General features: G+C 36.2%; 1 protein-coding gene across 3 annotated transcripts; it reads right to left on the reverse strand.

The window, feature by feature from the left end:
• Positions 1-1,904: 1,904 nt before the first annotated feature.
• Positions 1,905-16,177, reverse strand: nudt4a (nudix (nucleoside diphosphate linked moiety X)-type motif 4a). 3 transcript variants are annotated; one of them, XM_059506662.1, is made up of 5 exons: positions 15,650-16,177; positions 7,580-7,690; positions 4,649-4,693; positions 4,367-4,451; positions 1,905-2,232 (listed from the first exon to the last, which is right to left on the reverse strand). In XM_059506662.1, the coding sequence occupies exons 1-5, from the start codon at positions 15,875-15,877 to the stop codon at positions 2,027-2,029; spliced, it is 675 nt and encodes a 224-aa protein (XP_059362645.1). In that variant the 5' UTR covers positions 15,878-16,177; the 3' UTR covers positions 1,905-2,026. The 3 variants fall into 3 exon arrangements, with proteins under 3 accessions (XP_059362645.1, XP_059362644.1, XP_059362648.1); XM_059506661.1 differs by having other exon boundaries at positions 4,367-4,454; positions 15,650-16,176; XM_059506665.1 differs by lacking the exon at positions 15,650-16,177 and adding an exon at positions 7,793-8,227 and having other exon boundaries at positions 4,367-4,454.
• Positions 16,178-18,043: the final 1,866 nt, after the last annotated feature.

An 18,043-nucleotide genomic window follows, 5' to 3' on the forward strand; every position in this document is an offset into this window, starting at 1 on the left:
TAGATAAGAAATTGTTAAACTGGTATACAAGTTTTTTGATAATATAGGTCGACTGACTTGATTTAATTTAGATATTTGTATATTTTTGTATACTGATGTATACAAAAAGTTTGCTGTTCTGTTGATGCATTTTGATAGGGTTTCCCAAACACTTACAAGCTCTTTCACCTGACTAGAGAGGTATAATCAATCTTGAGACCCTTAAAAACTTTTTAGAAAGATATATGGAGAAGGAAATGCATTGTTTTTTAAATTTTGAAATTTCTCCACTCAGGGAAGAACACCAAACCATATTAGCCTGGTCAGCAGATTTATAGTAAGGATAAAGATGTTTACATCTGGAAAGAGAAAAAAGAAAGAAAAAAAAAGAAAAATTAGCCTGTGGCTTTTGAATAGAAGACAAACATACTTGCATGTTTTTGCAGCCTCATAATAAACTCATACTGTCTTGTAAACTATATGCCTCCAGGAGAGGACTTGCAACATGACTTTCCAAGAAATGTTTTTAAGGATGTTTTCTGATTATAGGTTATCCTTTACTGCCATATTGCTTGTTCAAACATGTTTACCATTCATCAGAAATCATTCCAACTTAAACACAGAGATGAGTTTATTTAGTTTAAAAGTTGTCAGGGTGTTTCTGATTTTCCGAAGACAGGCAAAACACATTTTTGTCATTTCTGTTAAATCACATAGGGGACATTTTGAACCGTAATCTTTTACATATTAAACAGTGTTCGATAAGCCTCACTGATAAACAAGTAAAGAGCTGAGGTGCCTGTGTTTAGCAGTGCATTTCTTTTATCCTGACTAAAACAAACTTTGGGACTAAATAAACTACTGAAGCAGAGCTGACATTTTTAATATTAAAACATATTTACAACCTAGCATGCAATCTTTCCTCTGAGGAAAGATAAGTATGCTTGTTTACCATTTACAGTCTTAATAAAACAGTTTGGCAACATATTCCATCCCATTCAGTAAATTCCACATAAAGTTCATTATGGAACAGTCCCCAGTTGAATAAAGTAGTATGCAACATTAAATAAAATTCCTCTTCAGCTATTTCAGTTATTGCTGGGAGAATTATTAATATAATGACAATGCAATTGTATTGCATTTCTGTGGCCTTTAGAAAACACTGTTTTGACAAGATAGATTAGGGTTAACATTGGGCATTTTGCCTTCTCTTTTTCTGAAATATTCAGAATATCACTTCAGGCAATATAAACCGCATTGCATTCCATAGTCTTTCATGGACCAATGACACCAGGAGCATATTTTTTCTAATGTTTTACCAAATTAAAGAGCCAGTGGCTCAAAAGTAGTTCTTCTGCCTTACAGGAGATGGAAAATTAAACCTTTATGTGCAAAAAGAAAGAAGGCCAATCAGATTGCACCGTTTAATGTAGCAAATTCACATTTAAGACCAAACTTTGAATATACCTTCAACTTCACAGCATGTTAAACCTATATTACAGGTAGATATCTGTGATGAAGGCATCTAATATAATCAAAAGCAGCCCAAATCTTCTTTTAGACTATTTACATATTCTATAATTCATGATTTGATGTTTTTTATTATTATTATTATTATTATTTGGTTCTTTAACAAGAATTTGTATATACCCAATGTCTAACAAATATGCCTAGTTATCTATTAGATATAAATATAGACAGCATTTCAAAAGAGCATCCTAGTTATCCATTCTAAAAAACAATCAAACCTTGGCACATCCCTCATGTGTGTTCCTCCACCTAAAGCCATCTGTAAAATAATATTTCCAAATGTACATCATGGCAAGCATCTCCGTTAATCTGTGCTTAATACTTAACATCACAATCTTCAAATAACTTCCTTGTTTAGGCTGAAATGCATGTTTACAAATGAAAAGTGTTCAACAAGCCTTTGATTTCTACACTTAAAAAAGAGGTTCAAATAGTAAACATTGAAATTATACATGCAAAACTGTCTTTTCCAGTCCAAGGATAGTTTCCCTTGCATCGATGCCCTCTGGTGGCAGTTCTATCTGTGAAAATGGGGTAGTCCACAGTCATGTGGGGCTGTTTGGCGGAGGGGGGCGTTATCGTCCGTGTCCGCTGGCTCCTGAGCATTGCCATTCGTGGGGCCGCAGCGAGGAGTGAGTTTGCGGAGATACTCCGCGTGGACAGGTTTGTGGCATTGTAGCACATGGATCGCCTCGTCGATTTTGAACCATTTCCGCTTCCGACCTGAAAAAAATGTTATATATTTAAGCATCTTGCAACACTGAAAACCAATACAAAACATTTGCATTAACAATAGTACACTTAAAAAAAAAAAAGTTTCCTTATTGGTTCCATAAGGAAACTTTTAACATCCATTGAATGCCTTTGTTCCACATTGGATCCTCTGTAGTGAATGGGTGCCGTCAGAATGAGAGTTCAAACAGCGGATTAAAAACAACACAATAAACCACAAGTAATCCACACGACTCCAGTCCATCAATTAACACCTTGTGAGGTGAAAAGCTCCATCCATCAAGACATTTTAACTTCAAACCGTTGCTTCCTGATTATGTCCTTTATCTATAAAATTGCCTTCTCCAGTGAAAAAGTCATCTTGTCTGAATAAGGAGAGATTTATGCACAGAACAAGTCAGTGTATTTTGATGCAAACTTCCTCCTTTTCACTGGAGGAAGCATTATTATGGATTATTTTTTTTTTTTAATGTTTTTTGGCTAGTAGCAAAAGTTTCAAGTTAAAATGCCTTGATGGATTTGTTTCTTACAAACATGCAGCTTTTCTCTTTACAAGACTTTAATTGATGGACTGTGGATTACTTGTGGATTATGCTTTTATCATCTGTTTGGACTCTCATTCTGATGGCACCCATTGACATAAGATAACATAACATAACATAACATAACATAACATATACCATTCTCCAAATCAGTCCTGATGAATAAACAAACCCGTGTATGTCTTGGATGGCCTGAGGGTGAGTACACTTTCAACAAATACAAATTTTGGGGTGAACTATTCCTTTAAGAAAGAAAGATTCTTGAGAGAAGCCAAACTGGTTTGTCTTTTGCACTACTACAAATCCCCCTTTATTTCGAAGAGTATTGTTACATTTTGTCCATTGCCTGAGGTGACTGAAAATGTATTTTGTTCTCACAAGAGTTTCATTTACTTCTAACATACTGTTATTAACTACAATTGCTGCTTGGGTTTAAAAAATGTATAGCTTTATTTTAAATACAGTACACAAGGTCAACTTTACTGTGAACTTGTCAGACGTTTGGCTGCCCAACCATCTGGCTGACAACATTCCACTGTATTTATAGTCCTGAAAACAGTCCCTCACAAAGTGCTGAAACTTAAACATTCACTTTAAGCACTTTTAAATATGTCATATGCAGGAAGGTTAAAGGTCATTACTTTGACAATCCCTCTATTGACCTTTTTTTGCATTTGCTGCTCAGCTCTGTGTGGAGTAAACCCATTTCCTCTCTGTGTATTGAGGTTATGATGCCCTATTTGGCAGCTGAAACTATGGTACAGGCGGAGCGAGGCCAGCGATAGGGGAGTGTAGTGACGCTAACTGGAAAACAACTGTGCCCCTGCTAACAGCACGCCTCCCTGTGAACAAACTTCGATCTATTTATACGGCTGCTGGGAGTGAAGGATTACCTGTTTTTTTTCTTTCCTGGCCATCTACAAATAGTGCAAGTTTTGAATTGCGCTGTCTGTGGGCAAATGTTATTATTGTGTATCCTTCCTGACAACAAAAGTTCAGTAAGTAAAAGGTTTTAAGGGGCTAATCCACATGCCAGCTCTTTATCCGTAATAGCTTAGTAAAATTGTTATATAAATCCCCATATTTACAGCTGCTTACAGATCAGCAGTTGTGTCTTAGGAAAAGAAATCAGCTGGTTATGATAAGCTCTTCTAAAACTATTTAAATTCTGTCCCGTTAGCAGACTAAGCTGTTTGCACACAAGTCCCCTGTTGATTTACTGCAGACATGGGAAGAGGTCGCTTTGGTAAAGTTACAAGTGAGCTTCTCTAGAGGACTCAATTACCATAAAAAAGTCAATGGCTGAGATCCCACTTAATTATTAAAAATGGCTTTCAAAAAAGTCACACTGTTGTTATACCTTGATCAAATTGAAACACAGCACATTCCTGAATGGATGATTTTTTGGAGTACTTTCTATTTAGTGAATCAAAATCATACAGTGCAACCGGTCTGATCCGATTCACAAGCGAATGACTCTTTCAGTCTGGCTCTTTTTAGTAAATCTGAATCACTTGGAGGAGTTACGAAGTAAACCCAATTGACTAACTGAACTGTTTATACACATAACTTACTCAACTTACCAATGTTGACCGAGTCCTCCCAGTCTTCCAGTGTCTCTGTAACAGTAAGCACATACACGTAGGTCCGATGCTTGCTGTCCTGATTCTGCTGTACAGAATGAGAGATATAAAGTTATCACACAGCCACACAATGTGTGAAACACAGTAAAACATGCACTGAGAAGGTGTGAAGATAAGATATTTATAAATGTTTATGAAATAAAGTCTTGTTTATTGAAGTACAGTATCAGTGACGTGCTGAAGTAACGTCTTACTTTATATAAGGCAGTTTGGCAGTCTTACCTCAAACACCCCCAGTAGCCTACCAAGGGTGCCCCTCACACCAGCCTGTTTAAGCAGGAACAGACACAGAAAAAGCATTAGAGAGACCTTTCAGTTTTAAATATGGTCATACAGAAATATATTTTTTACAAAAACAACAACTTAACAAGCACTCAAATTCCGTTCCTTCTAACAGGCCACACTAACATCAAAATTTATACATGATGCTTGTTGGGGTTAAGGCACTTTAAAAAGGAAATTACTTCGGCTATGACATAAGCTGCAGTATGAGTCTATCAGTGTTAACAGCAGCTTAACAAGAAGATGAACACACCGAATTTCTGGAAGCGTACCAGCCGGTGCTGACACATTAGCCCCTGCTCACTGATCCGGGAGACCAGAGCTGCATGTTTCCATAACACAGGAGATTCCCGGACAACATGATGCTCACAAGGGAACATCATGTCTTCATTCAGACACTGCATAATGCCACAACCAGCCCGAGCTTACCCCGCAAACTGGGTTGATACAACGGCTCACAATTGGAACTGACAAACAACAGGGGGCGATTTCAGGGAGTATGAGAGATTTTGTCTATTTACAACACCCTGAGCGTGTTTCTGTCATCTCTGGGTATCCTCATCTGACACAGTCAGATGACATGTGCATGGCCCTAGACAAACCCTAAAAACAAAAAGCTACTTTCATTCTGTCACCCGGAAAAGGACCAAATTTAAACATTTTATGAGGTCAAATGTCATTTTTATGGCCAGTCTACATTAATTTAACTTGACACAATACATTTTTTAGGTTATCCTTTAAACAAACATAAAAAAAATGGCAGGGTTCTTCTCATAAGTGGCCTGTTTTAAAAAAAACGGCGAGCTCTTTGGGACATCCCACCCCTGGCAAAGCCCCTAGGGGTAGTAGTTTGGGTCCCATGAGTGCATGCCGTAATTCACAGACAGGTTTATGGTCTCCTCCAGGGTCTCCCTAACACTTGAATAGCTTGAGTTACACCTTTTAAACCATTATGTAACAAATAAATCCCTCGAAGTAAAAATAAAGTCTAGTGCATGAAGGATAAAATGGAAAAATGGGCCAAATATGGCTTAGATGTGCAGGGTTTTTTTTTTGTGTTATGCCATTATGCAACTGAAATTTAAAACCTGGACCATTCGATTTGAAATGATTGAGTAGAATTCAACATGTTATTAAAAGAAAACCTCACAACCTGGCTGTTTAATTTTATTATACAGTCAGATGCAGTACAGTACAGCTCTACTGTAAATTGGTTTTGGGTACCAGAATTAATTTTACTTGAAAAAACTAAATAAAAAACAACACTGACTGCAGTAATTAAATGCATTTAAAATGGGCAACCGCAAGCGTCCAAACACCGTGACTCTTGAACCTCTGGGACATGTACATTTCAGACAAACGAGGCCAACGGTAACAGGACACGGTTTCTAAATGTCGCTGCAATGCTTCACAGCTGTCAACAAATTACCCTCTTGGCAACCTCTACAACGGCCCTTCAATGTCATGACACAGCCCATCCTTGAAACCAACAACATAACCATTAGCTGAGATAGACATGAAAAGATTCATTTAGCGAAGCCGCTTAAATTGAAGATGACAGAAAACGGGACCAAGCGCATATTGTGAATGACAACGAATCTATAGGGTGGTGGTGGTGGTGGTATCACATAACCATAGTTCTCATACCGGTATCTGTAACAGTTGAGTCAAAAGTGTTGGCAAAACGGAATGGAATGCAGTGTGGATGAGAGGATTTAACGGCCTTTGTATGGATAATTTAATTGCATAAAACACATTTTAAAAGATAAACATAGATAATTGAGCTTACTCGTTAGTTTTTTAATATTAAATAGATAGTTCATCCAAATATTATAGTTTTTGTCCGTAAATTACCTTCTTTTATAATACACATAAGAAAGAAAGCAATGCACGTTTGGAACAGCATTAGGAATTTGACAGGATTGTCATTTTTGGGACAACTATTTGTGGCAGGGGGGGCGTGGTTTAGCGAAGTCTGCAGCGGGAGAGAGAATAAGGGAACGGTAAGTGAGTGGTTTGGGCGGAAACGATCAACAACTGGTGTTTGTAACAATTACTTTATTTATTTTATTAAAAACGTTGTCAGCAGTCCATCCGACCCCTTGTCATCTTCCTTTCCTCCTACGAACTCACTACACTATTCCTCTAATATTACACCATATTTTTCTTTTAGACATTTTTCTACAACTGAATTGAAAATTGGCTTACAGAGATGATGACTGTTTGCAGCTTGCTATACAGTGTTACATATTTCTTTTTTAAAAATAGTACACAGCACATACAGTAGTAAAATATACTGTTAAGTATGCAATAAGCAGTATGCATGGTGCAAAGCAAGAAAATCCTGGTGACAAGATATGGGACAGCTGCAACCCATAACTCACTTAAACATGAGCAAGGTCTCAAGGTCAACAGCCCCTCAAAAGCCAGAGGAACCAGCATTACCCAACAGACCACCTGATGATGCAACCAGTAAACCAGTGAAGATAAGAAAAAATGTAATTTTACTAATACTCCATGATAAACCTCTTGTGATTCCTACATGTATTAATTAAACCTGATTCGTGCAAAATTACTAAAATAATAATTCTTATATTAATGAATGTTGTTCTCATATTACATTACACAGTATTCCTTGCTAATGTTAAATATACATTACCATTCAAGAGTTTGGAGTTGGTACCATTTTTTTATGTCTTCAGTGTATCACAAGATCCTTCATAAGTCATTCTAATATGGTGATTTGGTTTTCAAGACACATTTCTTATTATTATAAATGATGTTGCAACAGTGTTGAGGTCTTAGAGGTTCATTCAGCCTTGTTTCTTAGGAACAGGTAGAAGCCAAAAAAAAAAAAAAAAAAGAGCTTACCTCCTCATAGACCTCTCGAACCGCGGCTCCTCCAGGTTCCTCTTCCGGCTCCATCCCTCCTCCTGGAACGATCCACTGATCTGGATGTCGACTGCTGCTAACAAGCAACACCTGCCACACACATATTCACAAACAGAGCCTATTCAGATAGACCAAATCCAAATGCTCATCAACACTTTGTCAGAACATCTTGATTATGTAACTGAGTCTAACCTGATACTGCTCACAGTACATCAATCTGCAAAAGTACCCTCCATCTGATAAACTTTCCTGGCATTCTTGAAGAAATGTTGAACTCATTTCATATGATGCAATTTCAATTTTTCCTTTCTCTTTGGAGTGTTACAAGCTCTTGGTGTATGAAGAAGATCTGTAGAGTTGCAAAGACTAAAGTCTCAAATCCAAAGAGATATTCTTTATCAAAGTTAAGACTCTGCCATGTCCTTCTAAAATGTGTCGTTCAAACACGCCCCCACATGTCTACATCACTATGTAAATATTTGCGTAATGCTGCCCATTCTCGCAAAGAAAGAAGGTGTGGTTTCAGTAACCGCAGCCATGTCAGGGAGATGCTATGTGCATCAAGGCAAAAGCAAAAGCACTTTATTGGGACTTCTGAAAGTAGATGCATTTAGGAATCCTTAAGATTACTTACAGTAAAACAGCAACGCATTTTATGAACAACCGTTTCGTGAACCTAGGAGAGGAGGTTATTCTGACTTTGCTGGGACAATCTGGCACTTCTACTGAAAGTATGATTTGTTATTAGTTTAAGTATTTGCTATTGAATGTTCAAATGTGGAGTTTTGCGCATTGCGTGTGTGTGTGTCAGAGAGAATGAGAGAGACAGGGTCACACAGTGGAGTCAGCTGTTTTAACCGTCCGTGGCTTGTGTACTGCAAACACATACGGGCTTCATCACGGTGTCTGTCACGCCACTCTGTTCCCCTTTAGGCCTTGAACTGATAGCAAAACTAATAACATTATTAACTGTCTTTAAATTTATTTTAAAAGACGAAGCTCGCAATTATGGAAAGGGGCGTTACATTTCCAACGAGTGTTTGCGGTGTTCGCTCAATCGCAATGCACTGGGTCAGTTGGCCAATCAGAGCAGACTGCAACATTAAAACATTAAAGCATGTCAACATATTCTGTTACACCAAATACACAAAATAATGATCTTTAAATAAAAGTATCATATGGCCCCTTTAAAGTGATCCCACCAAAACCATTTCTGACATCGTTTACTGTATGATTTTATTTCTGTGGAACACACACACACACACACAAAAACAACATTCTGAAGATCTAACGGTTTAACAGTATTCTTTCACCAAACAATGTAGTTCCTCAGAAAGAGTTGTGGTTCCAACAAAGTGGTTGCCGAGCAACACAAAGAGGTAAACAAAGATGTATATTTGTGGTATAATTTACAGCTTCGAACGCACCTCAATCAATCAGAATCAAGGGCTGGAACGATCTGTTTTATATGTTTATTCGAACCAGTTCACTGAAAAGAATCAGACTTCTTGGATTGATAATTCTTGGTAAGGCTATAGTTTACGGGAAACAATGTTGTAAACAATGTTCAGTTTCTTGCACAGACCAACTATTTTATTGATAAGACGTCAATATATCATCAGGAGCCACTGGTATATCAAAAGGATAATTCACCCAAAAATTTTAATTCTGTCATTAATTGCTCACCACCATGTCGTTTCAAACCCGCAAGACCTTCGTTCATCTTCAAAACACAAATTAAGATATTTTTGATGAAATCCGAAAGCTTTCTAACCCTGCAAAGACAGCAATGTAACTACCACGTTCAAGGCCCAGAAGCAGTTAGGACATCGTTAAAATAATCCATGTAACATTAATGGCTCAACCTTAACTTTATAAAGCTACGAAAATATTTTTTGTGTGCAACGAAAACAAAAATAACAACTTCATTCTACAATTTCATAACAATACCACAACACATGCATGTGCATTCTTCTCTTTGCAAATAAACCACAATGCACCTAGGTTTTTCTGGGCGGTTGTTAGGTGGTAGTTCTGACAGATAATTACAAGCTTGATCACTTACAGAAATGTTAATAGAGCAAATGCAATATTTTACTGAATTCTATATTAATTATGACTGCATTTCTACTTCTATAATGAGCTAGTAGCTACTGCGATTCCATTGCATTCCTCTTAGTGAATGCGGTCACTCTTTTAGAAGGCAATCGTATATCTGTGGAATCACTTCTTATAAATAAACTACCGGCAACAGCTGCCTCAGCCATAGTGACAGATTCTGTCTGCTGAGAGTCAAGCGCTGCTTTGGAATATGAGTTGTGGGAGCAAAAACAGCTGCGGCTGGACCAGGTGACCATGAGATGTGGAGAAATCTCACAGGTTCAGCCTTCACAGTGCTCAGTCATTGCATTAATTTGGGAAAACCTAATATGCCTACTAATGCAGGTTCAAGTGAGTTGTTAAAGAATACAAACATAAAAATACACCAACATAATATAGAGCATTAAGGTTTTTTAAAAATTAAGGTTGCATTAAGGTTGTTCACCTTTATTTTTAGCAATTTAGTGCACTTTCATTCCAGTAAGCAGTCAATATTTGGCAATGTGATATGGAAAGTAATATGGCCATTTCAATAATTATTTTGATACAGTTGTCCTTGGAACTGATAAATTAATAAACCACAAGGATAACACTTCTGGCAGCACTACTGTTTTGAAAGAGTTGTCTACATTATAAGATGTGTGTTTGTTATATTAAATAAAGTTCAATACTGTTATACAAATATTAAGTGACATCAAATTATATATATATATAGTTATGAGTTATGGTATTAAAAAAAGATAAATTCATAAATGTATGTACATTTTAGAGAATATGTATATAAATTAAACAAATAATGAAATTCATAAATTAAATGACCACAGCTTGCATTCCTACAGTCGGCATTTCAAATATAAATATATATAAATATTTAATTTACTAAAAAGTTATGTGACAACATTTATGGGTAAATTCAAAAATGATAAATTAAACGTTTAATTTAAAATGTCAATGTATAGTTTCCATTAATACATTTAATTATATTTTATTTGTATTCAAGTCTATTAATTTTGTTTTTGTTATTTTTATTATAATTTGTTTTTAAAAAAATTCTACATTATTTCAGTTTAAGTTATTTTATTACATCAAGTTTAACTGAAATAAAATGCTTAATAAAATGACTGAAAAAATAACTGAAATGTTTAATAAAGTTTTTTAGTTTTATTAAACTTTAATATTCCTGATTTAATCTGAATTAAATTTAAAAGCATTTTTAATCCCGTTCTAAAACGTTACACAACCCTACTGTTCATAGATCAGTCTTCCAGCTAATGACGTTCAAAATCAAAGATAAAGAAAACATTCTGACTCAAGGACTGTCTGAAAGCCAAAACAAATAGATAACCGTTTTTATGTCTTATACCATAAAAAACTCAGCACATTCTTTTGAATAACATTCCCTAAACAATGGTCTAATATATTAATCACACTTTTTCTCCATTAAACAAGGATTAATAAGCTTTATTACTCCAATCCTTCACAGTCCTGAGCATCTGCTGACACACTGACCCAGTTCAGCGTCCCACTGACACTCAAGATGAAGTACATGTTAAATCCCAGCATGAGTCTGTGGGGCACGTGTGGCCCCATCTTCATAAACACGACTGAAGAGAGCGCAAATCTTTTCGCCCCAGCAAACAGTGGCTGTCTTCCAGTCACAATAGGCATCAGGGTCAGAGCTGTTTTTGAGGTATCAGGAGAGTCTGTGAAACTATTTATAGATTAGTTCACAAATACTGTGAAACTTCTTACAGTGGATTGACACGTGTGTTCCTGGGAATCGAACCTGTGACCTTCCAGTTGCTAGTGTACCAGAGAAGCTAATGCCAGGCTAAAATAACTTAACGAGCATAACAGCATGTAGTCAGAAGATTCAACCTTTCACTTCATTTGCAAGTTTGAAAGTTAAAGCTCACAAGCCAAAGGAGGAAACGCTTATGGCTTAAAATCAGTCACGTACAGCACGCAACTGAGTGCCGCTTCGTTCTGGTTTGTTTTAAGGGTCATTGTTCAGGTTCATTCCACTGTATCATGTTCACATTTAACAGGATCATCGTTGCTATGACTACTCCAGCACTACTCTGGCATTATTGTTATCAAACCAGCTTGACAATTCAAAAACTGCAATAAAGTCCCTGAGGCGAATGTGGTCCTTGTGGTAGACCTGAAGTTACAGCTTATCGCTAACATAAATGTTTGTACACTTAAACAATAGCTAGAGTTATAAAATCTACTTTTGTTTAGGACAACTCCATCCGAAGACTAAAACAAGCAAAGCCACCACATTCAATACAAGTCATAAGTGGGCGAGAGAATGACAGTGGCTCAAACCAAAAGCACACCCAACACATTTTTCAGAAGCACCGTACCAGAAATATTCTTTCTGATTGTAAATAAATATGTAAACCACACTCTCAAGAGAACCACATAAAAAAAAAAATCAACCAGCCATGTTTATGTTACATTGTTTCAATGAAAAATCCCACAGATTTATCATCGGCTGTGTTTGAAATAGTGTATTCTTGTAGTGTTCTATTGCTGCAGCACATTATGCAATTATATATATATACACACACACACACACACACACAAACATATTGTATGTAGATACAATCTTGTATATAGTATGTGCGTGTGTATGTGTATAAAAACCTTGCTAGGCTAACCGAGACTTGTCATTAGACTTGTCTTAAGTTGCTGGGGTATATTTTTAGCAATAGCCAAAAAAAAAAAAAAAAACATTGTATGGGTCCAAATTATTGATTTTTCTTTTAATGCAAAAAATCATTAGGATATTAAGTAAAGATAATGTTCCAAGAAGATATTTTGTAAATTCCCTACTGTAAATATATCAAAACATAATTTTTGATCAGTAATATGCTTTGCTAAGAATTCATTTGGACTACTTCAAAGGCGATCTTCTCAGTATTTAGATTTTTTTGCACCCTCAGATTCCAGGTTTTCAAATAGTTGTATCTCGGCCAAATATTGACCGATCCTAATAAACCATACATCAATGGAAAGCTTATGTATCCAGCTTTCAGATGTTGTATAAATCAAAATTTCGATTATAAACTGGTTTTGCGGTCCAGGGTCACATATTATTGCTCTTTATTAGTTTTGATGGCTTCTATATGGATTTGTGTGTGTGTGTATATATATATATATATATATATATATATATATATATATATATATATATATATATATATATATATATATATATATATATATATATACACTCATATGTTGCAGATATGCAGATACTGATTCACAAACCAATTAAAACAAATTAACAACTGTATATCAACATCTTACCATTTTGTTTTGCACTTTCTTCAGAAAATGTGCAAATGCCCTCACAACCACCCAAAACACCAACCAGAACATAATAGCAGTGAGCTTGAGAAAAGCAAAGTACCCTCTTCACTTTCTTAGAAAAATTTGAAGATTCAGCTATTATTATGTCTTTGTGAGGTCTTGCTGTAGGACAGGAGCACAAACAGCAGACGAGCTGACGGACCACAGTTAGTGCACTTCTCGAGGATGTGCAATGTTGTCGCCTGTACTCGGCCTAGCTGTCGCTATGACAGGAATGTACTGACGTCCACAGTAGACTGAGCTCCTTTACTCAACTATTAAAATGATCATTCATCATTAGAATGAGTCAATAGAAATACACACAAAAGAAGTACAATTCTCCCCAAACAGATGGATAAAAAAAAAACTGCAAAACTGCAACCGACTGAATCAATAAGACAGAAAAAGATAAAAAGTGGGAAAAGGAGTCCATCAGGGGACAGTGAGTTCTGTCATTCTGGTTCTATAAATTGCTGCTGATAGGTCACTTGGAGCCTCAGAACACAGTGTAACTTACCTCCTCTCCTCCCCCTCTCAGTGCTAATCACATGGAGGAGAGACCTGGGAGACCAGGTCCTGTTGCAATGCGGAATATTCAGAGTCCGAAGCACCCATGCCTCAGCATGTCTTATGTAATCAGACTTCAAAAGCTCTAGTGGTACTTCTTAATTAAAAATACACTGACTTGGTAGTTTGATCAAGTTTAAGTTCATTTAAGGAAAAGAAGACATCTGTGGGGGAGTGTTTGTGTATATAACAGCATTTTCCTGTAATTTCTGAGTGCACTACCCACATCAAGTCAAGCCCTCATCTCAGAAGTCAAGAACACCTCGGCTGTGACTGACACATTTCATAATAAACAGTATTTTTAGTCTTAGCAGAACCTACTTTCAAGGAGGTCGCAAAATGTTACGGGTGATCAATTTCATAGTAAATGCTCTTTAAGAATTCTCAACGGGAGACTTTAAATTAGGTCGAAAAGAAATTGTATTTTATTTTGTGTTCCATTCTAAAATCATGGTTTAGAACTACATGAGGGTGAGTAAATTCTATAAGCAATTACATTTTGGGAAATTACTTTTTCTCCTTTGTAACTATCCTCTTGATATTTTGAACACCCAATGCATGAAGTTATATAAATTGACTGTCAAACAATCACAAAACCCTTAGTTAGTACGCACTAAATAGAGCCTCTATAAACTACATACAGTTTCAACTGAATATGTGTTTTAATAAATACTTACCAAACCTGTGGCAGACCAATCAAACTAGCTGAAAACTAAATCTCACACGAGCATTGGCTGATGCAGTACATTTTTTTAAAAATTAGGCAAAATAAATAAATAAAGAACATTGTGTTTATTCTCTCTCTCATATAGACTACAAAACAGTATACAAATACCTTAAACCGCAAAAACCATGAAAACATTCAATTGGAGAATGGGTAACAACTAGTCTGTGAGATATGATCTGGATGAGAAATTATGTCTTAAGCAGAAGGTCAGTTGCTTCCTGTTGAGAACAGCTGTCATTATTTAGGAGTAAAGCTCACTGCTGGATTTTAGTGAGCTGATCTCATTGATCACAATTATAACACCTCCCATCAGTCCTCCATGCAGAGTCATACAATTCTAGACATGAATCATGAATTAGCGGTCGTGAGAACCACCCATAAGAGTCTTATCATTGTGATTTTACTTGGGTGTACAGTACGTATTTACTTTAGGGAGTTAAAAAGGATTAAATATGGCAAGCCATTTTAACATTCTGTCCTTAAAAATGAATAGCATTTATGTTATCATTACTTATTTAGGTATACTTATACACTTTACAATAATTTTCTATTAGGTAAGTAAATGATAGCTTATGAAAGCTCACATCAATTAAATATGAGCAGATACAACTTTTGATTTTGAAAATTGTATTAGTAAGTCTTGAAATTAACATTAACTTTATTTTTTATATCATTAGTTACTTTAACATACTCCGCTTTTATAGTACTACAAGCATGTATTCATTTTTTTAATAGAATTTAATTTAATAGGAAATTAAATAAGTATAGTATAAGTACGAGTAAAACAGGAATGGATACGATTTAAATATATCAGTAACTAATAAATAGCAATAGCATATTGAATAGTTATTATTAAACTGGATTAGGTCAGAAGACAGTATAATACCTGCCACAGATACATATAACAATCAATGGCAATGTTGCATTGGAATAGTTACAAGTCACTACTTAGGGACTATTAACTTAATTGAGTTGACTTGTTGTCACTGTTGGATGGTTCCAAATGTTAACTTCAGTCAACTAACAAAGAAGTTATTAGGCTAACTACGTTTAATTAACGGGACCTTATTGTAAAGTGTCACCAGATAAGCATCCAATGAGTAGTCATTACTGGTTGGCTAACATTAATTAAAGGAATAGTCATTGTATTGTAAAATATATAGTTAGTAACAAGAAATACAATTAAAAAATGGCTTGCAATATCTATTTCTGACGTCTCTGAAGGCGACGGTGGTAGTAGTAGTAGGCTACTACACGTAAAGCACCAACCACATCTGCACTTATCTCAGCTTTACCTCGTCCTCCCGATCGTTCTTGAAACACAGACAGGCTGCTCGTTTTTTGAAGCCCTCTCCGTCATATGTCCTTGTCTGATTTGGCTTAAATTTCATCATGTGGGGTTTTCTCCGAACAAAACAAGAATACAAGTGTTCTCGGTTGCCTAGTTTTTGGATCCTAAGCGCAACGCAACTGCCTTTCAGGCCAAGAGCTGAAAGTCGTCCTAGATTTTCCAGGCTGATCATGCAGTTTGCATTTATAAGAAGCGCCTCACGTTGAAGACATAATTCCTCTCTTGACAGCGGAAACTGGGAGTTGTGGTGTTCTCGTCTTGAGCATGGTGGCTGGTTGGTGCTGTGTGAACACTCCTCTGCTGCGGCTCTCCAGCTCTGCGCAGTCGCTTTAAATCAGCTGCAAGAGGATCTGCGTTATAAACCCAAGATGCTATCAACAGATAGGCGTTTCCCTTTTTGATAATATGAATGAGACATCATCCCAGCCGCCAGACAAAAGAGGAAATTGATTCACGAGCGTTAGAAGAGGGTAGAATTAAACAAGTCTGCATCGCTATACTTTATATACAAATGTCAACAGTTATTGACTCAAAGTAACACTAGAGACCAAAGCCACGCTGCCGAGTTATAACAGAGATTGTGGTGTTGTACTGGCGCCATCTGCTGGTACCCTGAATAAATGCAATTATTTGAGTGCAAAAAGAGATTAAAAAAAAAAATTATTTCAAGTCTTCTTCATTATTTTAAGTCTTTGAGGTTGATGTTCTCGAATCAATACCTCACCGACTTATTGTCTGCAAACCAGTTTTTTTTTCCCTGACAGATTCGACTCGAAGAGTGAATCAACGATTTGACCAAACTAGTGAAAAAGTTGCTTTAATAGTCGAAGGAGGAAGAATGATACAAATAAAACGTACTGAAAACGTTTACCATTTGATCGTTTATTAATTTAACAACACAAATCAGATTACTAAAACGTGCAAGATTAATAATCGTCGAACTGTTTTAACTAGTTCCGGCGAGTCAAAGAACCGAATCACTTAAAAGAACCGATTCACGAAATAATCACAAAATGGAAAACACTGACTTAGCCACAAATCGTAAAACAGTTGATAAAGTTTAATGACGCAGACATCACCTATACAGACACAACAGCAATCTTCATAACTTAATAGGGTACTTGTTTAAGTGAAATAAATCTTTAAAACTGACCACAGGTTGTTTTAGAGTAATGGTAAACATTATGCTGTGACTAATATTTTCTCCAGCATATGAATGGTTTCTGAAAGGCAGGAAAACAGCAGACATGGAAAAACAAAAGGGCATTTAACGTGTTAGTCATTCTTGAAAATGTAATAAAACCACCACCATAAATATTTCTTATTAATCAACAGATTTTTATTTACAAAAAGAACAGAAATATGTGTGTGGACTGTTCTCATCACATTTTAAAAAGCAGGATCTTTTTCCCCTTTCTATAGAAAGCAGGAACTTACAAACACAGTTGAAATAGATGTTTTAACAAAAGACCAATCGTGGGAATTGAGACAAAGGCTTTATTGATCTTTTGCAATGTTTCTGCAAACATTCCCACCCCTCGCCCCTTTACTAAAACCTCACTATTCATCATTCGTCTCCAGCCCTCCCCTGCAACAATGGCGTTTCAAAATAAATGCTTAAGGGAAGAAACAGACAAATGAATCTTGATGCACTGGACTGTGATGGACACAAAAAAAAAAGCACGCAATGATGGAGTTTCAAGAGTGCAATTAGTACAGCGATGGCAAGACGGATAAAACAAAACACTAAAACCGGATACATTAACAGAATTGTTATACTAAAAGAAATATTACGCAAAATCTCCGTTCACTCTATAGCTATATCTTGCCCGTAGTCCAAAACATAAATTAAGTCTACATTAGGGTTTACATCTTTATCGGTTTCTGTGATGGTGGAAGGACTTTCCAGTTGAACCATTTCCCTGGTGAAATTACTGTTTGCATGTGATGTAAAATCTGGCGTCTCTTTTCTGTTGTACTGAACTTACACTTTTTTGCTAGGTTTTCTATCAGGGTACGTCTGCAGTTTGAAAGAAGGGCGCTCTAAATGGGGGCTAGTCTGCTGCTCCTCATTAACAATAATAATAAAATAAAATAAAGCAATGAGAAGAAAATAGTTTAAAAGAAATAAAGAGTTAACCCCTTTCCAAAAAAAAAAAAAAAAAAACGGACAGTTTTAATGCACGCTTCATAGCAGAAGTCTGCGGCTACCTCCTCAACCACTGTGAAAAAAGCCGTATGAGTAGATCATCTGCCCATGCATTTCAACAGCAGTGAATCAGGACAAAGACTTTTATACTAATGTGCATTTAAATCACAAATCGCCTGAAGTTTTTTT

Source organism: Carassius carassius, chromosome 23, assembly GCF_963082965.1.
Source record: "Carassius carassius chromosome 23, fCarCar2.1, whole genome shotgun sequence".
Lineage (NCBI taxonomy): Eukaryota > Metazoa > Chordata > Actinopteri > Cypriniformes > Cyprinidae > Carassius > Carassius carassius.

Coding starts and splice junctions, on each gene's coding strand:
- nudt4a (XM_059506661.1), bottom strand. CDS start 15,877: ATGATCAGCCTGGAAAATCTAGGACGACTTTCAGCTCTTGGCCTGAAA. Junction 7,691..15,649: donor AGAACGATCGGGAGGACGAG/GTAAAGCTGAGA, acceptor TGTGTGTGGCAG/GTGTTGCTTGTTAGCAGCAG. Junction 4,694..7,579: donor TTCGAGAGGTCTATGAGGAG/GTAAGCTCTTTT, acceptor CTGCTTAAACAG/GCTGGTGTGAGGGGCACCCT.